General features: G+C 46.1%; 1 protein-coding gene across 3 annotated transcripts in view; it reads left to right on the top strand.

Annotated features, from left to right (window-relative positions):
• KCNJ16 (potassium inwardly rectifying channel subfamily J member 16) overlaps positions 1-13206 on the top strand; it is a 42446-nt gene extending 29240 nt beyond the window's left edge. For 2 of the 3 annotated variants that reach the window (XM_085556645.1, XM_085556644.1), the window contains one exon: positions 8903-13206. In XM_085556645.1, coding sequence (XP_085412771.1) covers positions 8960-10240 — 1281 coding nt within the window. In that variant the 5' untranslated portion in view covers positions 8903-8959 and the 3' untranslated portion in view covers positions 10241-13206. Of the gene's footprint in view, positions 1-2629; positions 4648-8902 lie in introns of those variants that run through there. The other variant, XM_085556646.1, reaches the window with a different exon arrangement.
• The last annotated feature ends 791 nt before the right edge of the window (positions 13207-13997 follow it).

Genomic DNA, 13997 nt, shown 5'->3' with positions numbered 1-13997 from the left:
TGTGAGTTAGGGAAGGTGTCCCTGGAAGAACCCTCTGGAATACCAGCTCCCAGATTATTGACAAATAACGGGTTGTGCTTGGGAAGGGACAGAACAGCCGTAAGGGAGCCGGGGCTGTGGCTCTGTGAAATGAGTGCTCGGCACCCTCTGATCTCACTCTGCCATTGTTCCTGGCCTGCCACCGCTGATTACATTAATTCATTAATTACATCACGGCCATTCAGAGCTGCAACAAACTGTTCTCCTGCTCCTAGCCAACCAGGGCTGGGGGAAAAGTTCCTCGAGGAATTTTCAGGGGCTCTGAGGGCTGAGGGAAATCTCTGACGTGCAGGGTGGGTGGAATCTGCAGAAGGATGGCAATGAAGCTTCCCTGAGCATCAGGAGACACCCGTGAGCCAGGAGAGGAGGAAACGCTAATTACCGCTGGCACTGGTACTTGATTGCCTCGCAGCTAATTTGCATTAAAGCCCAGGGGCCTGCTGAGTTAAGGAATAGGTTGGTTACCGATTTCCAAAGGGAGAAGTGGGATATAAAATATATTTTTCCAGCTGTTCCATCTCTGTGTGGCTGCCCCTGGACCCCTGGCAGTGCCCAGGGATCCAGGATGGGGCTGGAGCACCCTGCCCATGGCAGGGCTGGAAGAAAATGATCTCTAAGGTCCTTTCCAGCCCAAAGCATTCCAGGATGTCCAGCCCCAGGAGGTGTCCCGGCTGTAGCAGCTTTGGGAATTGAAACTGCAGGAGCTTGAGCACCAATGGAGACCCTGGTGTCCAGCTGGATGTCAAATGGCTCTCAGCTGACGGGAACAGAATCTGGAATTTCCGGGGAACAGAATCCGCATGAGGAATTTCCAGGGAACAGAACCAGGATAAGGAATTTCCAGGGAACAGAACCTGCATGAGGAATTTCCAGGCAGGAGGAGGGGATGACAGTGGCCCTGGGGGGATCCAGCTGCCCATTCCAGTGTGGGATTATATTACTTCTCTCACATTTATTAACCAATAGCAAAAATACAAAACATGCGACTCTACAAAACAAAACAACAATACATTTTCTTTTACAAATACAGAAATTTAATAGAATATATATAATATATATCTATATATAGATATATAGATATATAGAATATATCATATAAACCTAATACATAAATACAAACATTTAATAAAATATATTACATAAATATATTGAATAAAAACATATGACAATTAAAAATATAACTAAAATATAAATTAATAAAAAAAATAATTAAATAATCTACTCAATAAATTAAACCTTACACAATAATAAAAAAATTAAAATAAATATATATATTATCATCATAATTATACTTATAATACCTACTCCAATACATGCAAAAAAGTAATTAACAAAACCATAAAAAATATTATTTAAAAATTTAAAAATTAAAAAAATCTAAAAAATTAAAATTTTAAAATTAAAAAATTCTAAGAAATTAAAATTAAAAAATTAAAAATGTAAAAAATTAAAAAATTTAAAAAATTTAAAAAATTTAAAAAATTTAAAAATTAAAAAAATTAAAAATTTAAAATTAAAATCCCAAATACAAAAACTCTGCAAACAGCTGAACTCAGGGTCACCCCTGAGGCTTGGCTCTGCTGCTCGTGCTCTGGTTTCCCTGCTGGGCCATCCCAGTTCAGCCCAGTTGAGGTTCAGCCCAGGAGGGGAGGCAGGGCTGGGGTTGCTGTCCCAGCCCTGCTGGCGCAGTGCCCCGCGCAGGAGCTGCTGGCAGAGGCTCCCCGGAGGGAAGAGCTTTAGCTTTCCCCCCTGCCAAAGTGTCTGGGACAAGGAATGGCAGCGAGGCCCCAGCTCAATGGCTCCGAGCTGCACTTTCCATTCCTCCTGGCATTTCGGTGTTTCCACTGCTGGCTCCTGGCTGGAGCCATGCAGCGCAAATAAATTCAAATTGACATTCGCAGCTTTCTACGGATTTTGGGAATTGCTCTGAGTGGGAAGCGGGGAGCTGCTTCTCCTTGAACCTGTGGCTCCAAAATGAGAACCAACCTCCACCAAGGAGGAGCTTCCAGTCTGTCTTTTCTGACTTTAAGGGGCCAAACTTCTTCACTTTTATGTTTATTTTTTATTGATTTTGTTGTAAGCAGATCTGGTTTCACTTAGATGAATTAAATGTCAATATATCTGTTGCTGTGAGTTGTTCCAGTGGGGATCTCGGCACCATTGCGTGACTCAAAAATCTCTGCAGAGCTCTGCTGCTCCTTGGTGTCTATGTCTGTTCTTTAAAATGCTCAATAAACACTTTGATATTCACACTTTAGGTCTCTGTCTGAATGGAGGCATTGAATAAGGAGTCTAAGCAATAAATAATATTTTGCTCTGGGTTTGGTTTATTAGAATCAGAATGGTTTGGGTTGGAAGGGACCTTAAAGATTTCCCTTCCCTTCCCTTCCCTTCCCTTCCCTTCCCTTCCCTTCCCTTCCCTTCCCTTCCCTTCCCTTCCCTTCCCTTCCCTTCCCTTCCCTTCCCTTCCCTTCCCTTCCCTTCCCTTCCCTTCCCTTCCCTTCCCTTCCCTTCCCTTCCCTTCCCTTCCCTTCCCTTCCCTTCCCTTCCCTTCCATCCTGGGATGAAGGGCACAGGAATATTGGAATATTCCTGTATAAGGAGCACAAGAATATTGGTATAATCATGGATAAGGGGCACAAGAATTTTGGAATATCTTGGGATAAGTGGCACAGAAATATTGGAATATCCCTGAATAAGGGACACAGGAATGTTGAAATATCCCTGGATAAGTGGCACAGGAATGTTGGAATATCCCTGGATAAGTGGCACAAAAATATTGGAATAATCACAGATAAGGGCACAGGAATGTTGGAATATCCCTGGATAAGGGACACAGGGATTTTGGAATATCCTGGGATAAGTGGCCCAGGAATATTGAAATATTCATGGGTAAGGGCACAGGAATTTTTGAATATTCCTGGATAAGGAGCACAGGAATTTTGCAATATTCCCGGGTAATAAATTGGCTTAAACTGAGCAAGAGCAGGGCTGGATGGGATTTTGGGAAGGAATTCCTGGCTGTGGGCTGGGCAGGCCTGGCACCGGTGCCCAGGGAAGCTGGGGCTGCCCCTGGATCCCTGGAATGTCCAAGGCCAGGTTGGACTTGGAGCCACCTGGGGCAGTGGAAGGAGAGATCAGAAGCAGAAAGATCCGCTGTGAGCACCAGGAGGAATCTCTTTGCACCAAAAAGAGGGAGAGGAAGGAAGGAAGGAAAGAAGGAAGAGCCTTCATGCTGTCCTACAAGATTTATTTAGGTTTTGTGGGTGGTGGATTTTTTTTTTTAAGGAACAAGCCTTGGAGCCAATCCCAAAGCAGCCCTGAAGGTTCTGACTTGTCACATTTCTGGTCTCGGAGCTGAAACCCTTCCAGGGTTACACAACAATGACTAAAACTGGAAAGCTTTCAGGTCGTTTCCAAAATGAAGCAGAAAAGGAGGTGATTGCTAAAGCAGCACCGGAGAGAGAGAGAGACACCACTTCTGAGTGTGGGGCAGAGTGATTATTACCAATTTAAAAGAGACCCAATTTAATCTGGATGTTTTGGGCTGTTTTCTTTTTGATTTGATCTCAGAACAGAATTCTCCTGGAAGCCAGATCTTCACATTGTTTTGCTTAATGTTTTACAAACAGGCTGTTGAGTGAAGTTGTCACCGAACAAAAATTCACCCCTATTGTTTACACAATGGGAAAAGGGAGTCATAAAAGGGGTGTAGCAGCAATTTGTTAGGTATTAGGTTACGGTGCAGGAGGGATTATCCTCACAAAACACTGAGCCCTGAACTCCAAATATCGGGATTAAATTGACAATTACATCCAGTGAAATTCTTTGAAGGGCTCAGCTCGATGCTCGAGGCTTTGAAGTGACTGTTCTGAGCGAGCTGACAGTCAGAGCTGGGGCTGTTCTGGCACATGAAAACAGAAATGTGATAAAATCTGCTCCTGCCGGTGTTTGCTCTGTGGCAGCTCTTCAGTGGGTAAAAGTAGGTGCTGGGTTTGCTCCTGCTCCTGCCACTGCACTCCTTTATGACCTTTGAAATACAGGAATTTCCTCCCATATCGGACTGCGGTGAAAGTTTTAAAGAATACCAGTTTGGGGGTTCAGTGTGGAGGCCCTGGACGCAGCTCTCTGGAGCACTTCTGTATCTCCCTGAGCATTTCAGGATCCAGCACAGTAAAATCCTGGCCTTGGCTTGGATAATTAAGAATTATTCTGGTTTTGGAACTCTGATACATTTATTTTTTAGAACAACTCTCTGCCATTAACCCTAAATAATACCTTAAATCTCTTGAGATTTCTGTGTTTCTCCCTTTCTACCACCCTGCCTGGCTTGGCTGCTTTATTTTTATCTCCAACAAACTTTCATTTGAAAGGAGGAAATACATGTATAAGAACAGAGAGAAAAAAAAAAAAAAACCCTCAGCTGTGCTGCAATGCAAGGGGAGGCTCATGATGTGCACAAACATGCCCAGAAATCCAGGAAAAAACCCACAGAAAGTAAAAGCGAGACAGAAAAGGGGGAGGGTTTATGTGTCAGTGCTAGAGGAAGGTGAAAACGCTTCCTGGCAACATCTGAGAGTCATTTGCAGCACAGATCCCTCAGCTTTAGTGAGTAGAGAACGTTTCTAAATCCTCCCCCATCCCCTTTGTTAATCTTTACCAGGTAACAGGACCTCTCCTGGAATCGTGGGCCTTTCTTAGGGATGTGTCAAATATTTCCAGTTTGGAAAATCAGGTTTTTGAAATCACTCTGAGGCTGAAGGTCATCAGTCTGGCTGGGACTCTGTGGCCCTCGGTAATAATTTGGTAATAATCAGATTCTCCTGAGTGTTCTGCAGAGGTCAGAGTGCTCAGCACAGGGAGGGAGAAATTTCTGGGCTCCCAAATTCTCTGTGCTTGTCTGGAGCTGGGCAATCACGTGTCTGCTCCATGGTGTCCCCAGGAACGAGGGACAGATCCTAAAAGTGATTTACATAATCCAGGATGGGTCTGGACCTGAATGTTCCGAGCAACAGCAATGCCAAAGACTTATTAATTATGATGCATGATTATTAATTATTATTGTTATCATTATTCCACTCGAGAGACTTGAAGAGGTGGCCTTGAAAAGTGCAGGTTTGGATTATGTTTAAGCACACCCAAAATACTGGGCAACATTTTTTGATGCTTTCGAGGGGCTGAGGAGGTTCTTCCCAGAGATTTTAGGTCACCTTAGGTAGTCTACACTGTTTAATTGGAGTTTTAGGTGACCTGAGGCAGTCCCCACTGTGTAATTTGGGGCTTTGAGTGACCTGTGGCAGTGTCCATTGTGTAATTTGGGGTTGTAGCTCACCTGGGGCAGTTCTCACTGTGGAGTTTGGGATTTTAGCTCACCTGAGGCAGTCCCCACTCTGTAATTTGGGGTTTTGGGTCACCTGGGCAGTCCCCACTGTGTAATTTGGCGTTTTAGCTCATCTGAGGCAGTCCCCACTGTGCAATGCCAAAAGCCTCTGAGAAATCCAAGTTTTAACAAAACCAAGCAAGCTTAGCTCAGGTCCTGAGAGCAATCCTTGTCTGGTAGCCCTGCTCTGCACTGGTTCTTTTTTGCCCCATCCAGCTCCAGGGTTGGATTTTTGGTTTTGGTTTAGGGAGCTCTGCATCACATCCCTTTTCTTATTGTGGGCTTACTTTGGATTGTTTTGGGAAATCCCAGCCTGTTCCATGGCTTCCTGTACCAGCCAAAACTCATCCCACACATCCACGGGAGTATTTCTATAAATACAGCTCATACTTAGGAGAAACCCTGTGTAGAGTCAGAGTTCCCAAACCAAATCACCTCCACGTCAAATTTTTCTCCTGCTTGTGGCAGATGACCAGAAAATCAGAGTGGCCTTTACCCCGTTGCTGTGTGTGCCACCATCCAAGGTTCTCCCCACCAAAATCCAAAGGTGGTGCCAGCAAAACACGATTTTGGAATTTCTGATGGTGACAGCAGAGAGTGGAACCACTCAGGAACCTTTGATTCATGAAGTTGAGTCCCTTTTGAAGTCCTGGGAAGTTTGGGAGTATTTTCAAGAACTCTGGTTTGAAGCAGTCAATAAGAAAAGCAGTAGAATCATGGAATATTGAGCTGGGAGGGATGAAGGATCATCCAGTCCAGCTCCTGGCCCTGACACCCCAAAATCCCACCCTGGGCACCCCTGGCAGTGCTGTCCAAAGGCTCCTGGAGCTCTGACAGCCTCTGGCTGTGCCCATTCCCTGGGGAACCTGGGCAGTGCCAGCACCTGTGGGAACCCAGGGCTTCCCTCTGGCTGCCCTGGCAGGTCTGGGACCCTGGCAGGGGTCAGGAACCCCCTGGACAGAGCCCCCAGAGACACTGGCTGTGATCTCTGGCCATGGAAAAGAGTTTTCAATCTTACAGCATGAATTACCAGCTCTGAGTGTTTGATATCAGTAATAATTAAGTGTGGCACGGGTGCAAAAGTAAAATTTTAGGATTCTAGATGAGGGGTCCAAAGAGGAAAAGCTGGAGGAAATTGGGTGTGCCTTGTCCTTTTTCTCCTTCTTCATGCCCTCCATGTCTCACTGTGGTGTTGGCATTTTTCTGCTGGTTCAGGCTGGGGACACACTGTCCAACGGAGGTGACAGATATTGGCACGTTCTTGTAAATGCAGCCCAGGGAGTTTCTGGTATTTAATGTTTGTCACATCCCACTGAGGGCAGAGCCCCACACGCTGCCCTGCAGGACAGAGCTGGGCAGGGCAGCAGAACATGTGAGAGATAAACAGAATAAACAACCTGGAAACCAGCACAGACCAATTCTGGCTTCTGCTTTGGCAGCGGGGCTGACAGACAGAGACTTTCTACAATCTCAGAATCATCAATAGCTCAGATTCTGACAAGAACCCTCTCAGGGAAGAACGTTTTAAAATCCAACCTAACCCTGCCCTGGCACAGCTCCAGCATTCCCTGGTTCCTGTCCCTGTCAGAGAAGAGAGGTCAGACCCTCAACACAAAGCCCTACAAATATTTTTATTCAACATCATATTGACTCCTGATTGCAGTTCACTTCATTTTCACACCTCACATTATGAGGCCCTCAAAAAAAAAAACAAACCTACCACCAAAAAAACCAACCCTCAACAGTTTCCACTTTTTGTTTGTTGTTAAATACAACTTTGAAAATGTTGGGTCAAGCGTCTTCAATAGACCAGGCTGCACTGTTTGTTTAAAACTCTGAGTAAAGCAAGTCATATGAATGTTTCCAAAGACCCTATTCCAAGAAGTATTTTTGGAAACATTAATGTTGTGTTTTTTAATGAAGGCCACATTCTGAGGCTACGACACCATATGTCACATTCATTTCTGGACTGGAAAAAAAAAAGGAAAAAAAAAGATTAAAAAAAAAAGAAATGGAAACTATGTTTGGCTTTTAAGTGTTTTTGGATGAATGTCTCTGCATGCTTGTCATTGTTCCTTGGATGAGGGAGAGTTCTTGGGCTGTTAATCCAGTCCATCCAATATATTTTACACTCTGTGGGCCTGACTCTCCTCTGCCTGGAAGTGTGTGCAATCATTCCTGCTCAGGCAAATGGAGTGAAGACCTGAGGAAAAGAATTCCCCTAGGAAAGTCAGCATTTCTGAAATTTGCTTTTCTTAAATTCATCTTCCATGGATTTCTTGGCTCCACTGAAAACCTACATCTGAACTCTGAAACCAGCTTAAAGATGGGAAAAGAGCTTGTCATGTTTCCATCAAAAACTTGCAGTTTGTAGAAGAATAATGACAGGTTTCTCACAAAAATATTACTTTGCTTTTTTCCCCTTTAGGGATATCAGTTAGAAGCATGAAATTAGCAAAAAATTGGAATTTTTCTGCTGTGTCCCCATCACTTCTGACTGGTTTGTGTGTTAGTGGTTGGAATGTCATGAAATGAGCGGGAGACCTGCAGGAAAAGCATTTGCCTTTTTAAATGACGTAGTTTTTATTGGATTCCAGGTGATGAGGTCTCAATTTCTAATGTAATTCTTCTTCTTGGTCACTAAATATGGCCCAGGAGTGGCACTGCTCAGTTCTTCTCTGCTCTGGCAGAGGAATCTCCTAATCCACATCACTTCCTAAATTTGTGTCACCCACAACTTCCATTAACACCCTCCCTGTTTGTTTCAAACTCATTAATCAAGATTTAAATATTTTTGGCAGCCGGATATTTTTTTGTTTGCTTTAGGGGAGGATTTCAGAGGCTTTCCAGGACCCCAGAGGGGTTTCCTTTTTCCATTTGAAATGCAAATAATTTTCTCCAAATTGAACAAACATGTCTCTGTAGCACCAGCTCAGTCAAGTTCACTTCACAAGAGCAGTTTTTTCTGGTCAATATTGGAACATAAATAATAATGGATGATCGTGTGTTTGATCCATTTTTTGGTTAAAACACACCAGCACTGAATTTCCCTGCCCATGTGACTGAAGTTTTACCTCTAAATAAGGGGCTTTTCCCATTTTTTTTCCCTAATGGAGGAAAACAAGGAAAATTGCAAAAAGCAATTAATTACCTCTGTAATTTGGCCAAATTTAAGTGGTTTGTGCCATTTGTGACTTCTCAGGGGAGCTCATCCTGCTTTTAATGTTTCTTCATGGGATCATTAAAGGAGTTACTCACAACAGGGTCACCACAAGGGTTTTGATTTCTCTTTTCATCTACGGACCAAATTTTAGGGTTGATAAGGACATTTCTAAGTGGTTGAGTTTGTGGCCTGGCTCTGAGCAAAGTTGTGTAGTGGATGTCACAGCCTGTACCCTTCCAGAAATTACCCATGATGGCCACAGAGTAAATGGGATCAGATATGGAAATCCAAATAAAAACAGATTTTCTCCTTTATTTCAGAGATTTCCAATGAACAAGGAAAACGACTCCTGGCACCTTCTGTAAGCTGAAGCAGAGATGAGGAAGGTCAATGACCAAGGTGGCTGCTACAGGCCCGTAAATATCCAGGGAAACAAAGTCAGTTACCGCAGCACCTGTCGGGAGAGCCCGGAAAAGGAGGTGAAAAGGCTGCAGAAGAGATTTCTCCACAAGGATGGCAGCTGCAACGTCTACTTCAAGCACATCTTTGGGGAGTGGGAGAGCTACGTGGTGGACATTTTCACCACGCTGGTGGACATCAAGTGGCGCCACATGTTTGTGATTTTCTCCCTGTCCTACGTGCTCTCGTGGCTGTTCTTCGGCCTGGTGTTCTGGCTGATTGCCATCCAGCACGGGGACCTGTTCAGCGACGAGGAGGTCACCCCCTGTGTGGCAAACGTGCACAGCTTCACAGGAGCCTTCCTGTTCTCCCTGGAGACCCAGACCACCATCGGGTACGGGTACCGCTGCGTGACCGAGGAGTGCTCGCTCGCCATCCTCATGGTGATCCTGCAGTCGGTGCTCAGCTGCATCATCGACACCTTCATCATCGGAGCGGCCTTGGCCAAGATGGCCACGGCCCGCAAGAGGGCCCAGACCATCCGCTTCAGCTACCACGCCGTGGTGGGGCTGAGGGACGACAAGTTCTGCCTGATGTGGCGCATCGGGGACTTCCGGCCCAACCACATGGTGGAGGGCTCGGTGCGCGCGCAGCTGCTGCGCTACCGGGAGGACAAGGAGGGCAGGATGACCATGGAGTACCGCGACCTGAAGCTGCTCAACGACCAGATCATCCTGGTCACGCCGGTCACTGTCGTCCACGAGATCGACAGCGACAGCCCCTTGTACGGCCTGGACCGCAAAGCTCTGGCCAAGGACAACTTTGAGATCCTGGTGACGTTCGTCTACACGGGCGACTCCACGGGCACCTCCCACCAGTCGCGCAGCTCCTACGTCCCCAGAGAGATCCTGTGGGGCCACAGGTTCAACGATGTGCTGCACGTCAAGAAGAAGTACTACAAGGTGGACTGCTTGCAGTTTGAGGAGACCACGGAGGTGTACGCCCCTCACTGCAGCGCCATGCAGCTGGAGCAGAAGGAGCAGGAGTGGAACCGCGCTGAGAAGACGCGGGAGAAGCAAGGGGAGAAGTCAGCCCTGGAAATCAAGTACAGCCGAAAGCCCCTCAGCGCTGTCGCCCTCGTCACCAGTTGTGAGGATCCTGAAGAGCCAGTGACAACTCCCAGCCAGCCTCCTGAAGAGGATTCCTACAGGAAAGCAGCTGTGACCTTAAGCAGGCTCTCCATAGAGTCCCAAATCTGACTTTTCCTGCCCTTAAAACCCTTCCCAACAAATTGTCCCCTCATAGCTCCTTGATTGCAAACAATGGATTTGTGTGCAGCAGTATTTATATCCCACACAGCGTGCCCACACTGTCACACGCTGTCACACGCTGTCACACGCTGTCACGCACTGTCACACACTGTCACACCCTGCTGGGCTGCCAGGGGCAGCTCTGCACTGGCTGCTGTGGGCACAAGGGAGCAGCTTCCACTTGGGATGCCCAGAGAGCTCCTTGAGCAAACCCTGAACTTTCTTCCCCTGCAGGGACTGGGGTTGGCCGTGCCCACAGACACAGAATGACCTCGGCAGGGCACACAAACCATGCCCTGGGCCCTCTGGGTAGGGGTTTCAAAGCTGCCTCGTTGGTTTGGAAGGATTTGGAGGGATTCCCAATCCCTCCAGGAGGTTCTGAAGCTCCATTATCCCAACAAATGATTCCTCGGGTGCAGCCTCATCCCAGAGCTCCTCTGGGGAATCTACAGGGCTGTTCTTTGTAAGACAAGGGAACAGGTGACCCCAGTGCTCCTGGGTGGCTTTGGACACGTGCTCACACCCTGCCCAGTCCCATGGGATCCACAGTGGGATCCTGGAGAGCTTTCATTCCCTAATCATGAGCTGATCATGGTTAGGAGCTTTCATTCCTAATCATGAGTTAATCATGAGCCGTTCCCCGAGGTGCTGCTCCCTCAGCAGCTGGAGGGATGCAGGAGGTAAAAAAAAAAAATCAGAACAAGACCTCCAGTTTTAAATCAGCAAAATCAGGTTGAGCCTTGAGGGGAAGATCATGTCTGGAGTGAGCTGTGCAATATTTTATATCAAATCCTCTTTCATTTCATTTTGCTTTTCTTTTTAGCACTTCCTTACAAAGATCAACCTGAAGAACAAACAGGGTGATTTTGTCAAAATGAAAAATGCTCGTCTCAGATGGCTGTGTAAAAATGATCCTTCACGGAGAAATCCAACAACTCCTCTGTTGGCTCAAACTGGGAAAAAAAAGGAAAACGTTCTGAAGGTGCCTGTGACGTGGAAGTTCCTGCTCTGCACACCTCTGTAATTATCTAGTGAGCAATGCCTCATCATGCTTGTGCCCCTGACGACTGCAGTTCATTTGCATTGTGTTTAATTATCCAGCAAATGTAAAATAATCATATTGGAGTTTGTGGGGCTGATCTCACCTGCCCTCAGCAGCAGAGAAATTCAGTGTTTGCCTGCTCCGTGTGGTTACTGCAGCTCTTCTGTCTCCACAGCAGAGCTCACTCCACCTTCCTCAGGTTTTTGGGGAGCTGAGGGCAGCAGGATGAGTTTTTCCTGGAAAATTCATCCCTCTCCATTTATTGCTGAAGGAGATGAAAGGACTGCTGTGGAAATGCTGGCTAACTTTAGGCTGCTAAAATTAGGTCTGACGAGTCATTCACATCATTCTGACTAATTAATTGGGTTTTTATGAGCTCATCACGTTTAATGAAGAAAAAATAGCCTGCTAAGTGTTTTGCTTTTTTTTTTTTTTTTCCCTGCAATTTACTCCATGTAGTAGGATTGCTGGATTATTTTTAATGTATTTCTCTTTTGCTAGCATTTGTCTCTGGATAAACATGATCCCTTCAGGTAAAACTGATGCCTGAGGGGTGTTAGTTATTCCAAAACTCATTAATTAGCCTATTTTATGTGCTGATTCATCAGCAGCAACCACTTATAAGTGCAGTAAAAACCATCTTCTTGTATCCTGGATTTAAACACTGGCAGACATGGGGGAAATAGTCTAGAAAAAAAAAAAATGGAAAGGAATGTAGGAAAATGTAGGAAAATGTGGAAGGATCTCAGTACTTCTGTGTTGTTGGAAAAAACACCATTGCGATTGAATAAAACAGAATATCACCTTCCAGACATGGGAATTAACCCTTCCACTCCCCTCAGATCCTGCCTGGGATGCTTTTATTTAATGCTGGGCACCCCGTTTTGGGAAAGATGAGGAGAAATTGGGAAAAGCTGTCAGTGAGGAAGGAGGGAAATGGCTCACGGTGTTTCTGTCCTAAAAAGGGCTGGGAGGCAGAGAGCTCTCAAACAGAAACTGCTTTTGGAGATTTTGGAGAGGGTGAAATCTGGGGCTGGGAGAGGATGGGACAGGAAAAGGGATTAAACTGGGGGGAAAGGGAGGGAAAATAATTAGGAAACACTTAAGGAGGGTGAGTGAGACAGAGGTGAGGGTTTGTCACCTCTCTGGTGGCTCTGGGAAACCTGGTGGAGGAGGAAGCGGAGCCAGGGGTGGGACAGAAAGGCCAGCCTGGCCCTTCCCAAGCCTCCTGCTCTGTGATCCCAGGATTTCCAGCCACAGGGGATGTCCCACAGCTGCACTGCTGGCTCTGCAGGAGCCCAGCCACGCTGCAAAGGGCTCCGAGCGGGGAGATGTTCCTGAGAGAAGTGACCAGAACCCCCACGTTCCTTCCCAAGGTGCCCATTCCAGGTGCTGGGGAGCTCAGCTGCCTTTCCCTCCCCCAGTTCCCTTCCCTGTGAGCCTCTGGAAAAAAATTCTTCCTTTGGAATGGCTTTGCTGGAAGTGAAAGCACCAGGAGTCAGATTTAGGGGTTTGTCCTGTGGGTTTTGGCACAGAGAGATACAAATAATAAATACAAATACATGAGAATGGCTGCTAAGGTGTGCCTGGGTCAGCTGATGAGGGTCAGGAAGAAACTTCTTTCCCAGGCATGTTAATTCACAAAAAGCCACTTTATATTTTCTTCTACTTTTATCCCAGCCCATGCTAGAGACAGGATTCCAAAGAACCACTGCTCTCAACCAGCCTGGCTTTTTTTCCTGTGTGTTACTTTAATTTCATTTATCCCAGTACAAACACTGTGTATAATAATGATGAATAGCAAAGCATGTAGTTCTTCCTCTTTTTTTTTTTTTTTAATGAATAAAGACATCAAAATAAAGAACATTCCCCTGCCACACACCTTGTGAGAGCACATTGTGCTTTTCTTCTCTTCAGCTACAAATTTTAAGCTTCCATATCCAGTTTCTCTAGGCAACCTGTGCCAGGACCTCACTGCCTTCACAGGGAATAATTTCTTCCTAATTCCTCATCCATCCCTGCCCTCTGGCAGTTTAAAGCCATTCCCTGTGTCCTGTCCCTCCATCCTTGTCCCCAGTCCCTCTCCAGCTCTCCTGGAGCTCCTTTAGCCCCTGGAAGGGCTCTGAGCTCTCCCTGGAGCTTCTCCTCCCCAGGTTTATATTTAGGTGGGCCCTGTGTTCTGGTAGAGCCAGTTCTTAATCCTTCCTGCCTCGGAGAGGTTCCTGCAGGAGACTGGACAATGGAAAAATAGGAGAAATAAATAGAATAAATGAGAGAGAGGGAAGCTCTTCCTCCCAGATCTGCTCTCTCTCAGTGAGGATTTCCCAGGGATTTTTTTCCATCCCCATTGTGGGGCTGAGCAATAAAAAAGCAAACAAGACTCCCAGAAACCCAACCAAAGTAACAACACGTGCATCCCCCAGCAGGAACACAGGCCTGAGCCTCCAGTCCTTCCCAATTCATTGGAGGAAAGTTCCCACCAGTCCAAAGGGAAGAACCTGGATATGTTTTGGACAGTTCTGTGGTGAAACAACAGGATCTTCCTGCTCTTCCAGAGCCTTGAACATCTCCTTGGGGCTTCCGAAAGCCAATTCCTGAAGCTGAGGTTCAGCAGCTCCTTCCCAGCCACCACTAAGAGGCAGGAATTGGAATTTCAGTGTGAAA

The sequence above is a fragment of the Lonchura striata genome, chromosome 18, assembly GCF_050655825.1.
Source record: "Lonchura striata isolate lonStrDom1 chromosome 18, ASM5065582v1, whole genome shotgun sequence".
Classification (NCBI taxonomy): domain Eukaryota; kingdom Metazoa; phylum Chordata; class Aves; order Passeriformes; family Estrildidae; genus Lonchura; species Lonchura striata.
The sequence above is the reverse complement of the archived record's forward strand: the minus strand, read 5'-3'. Positions and strand labels throughout refer to the sequence as shown.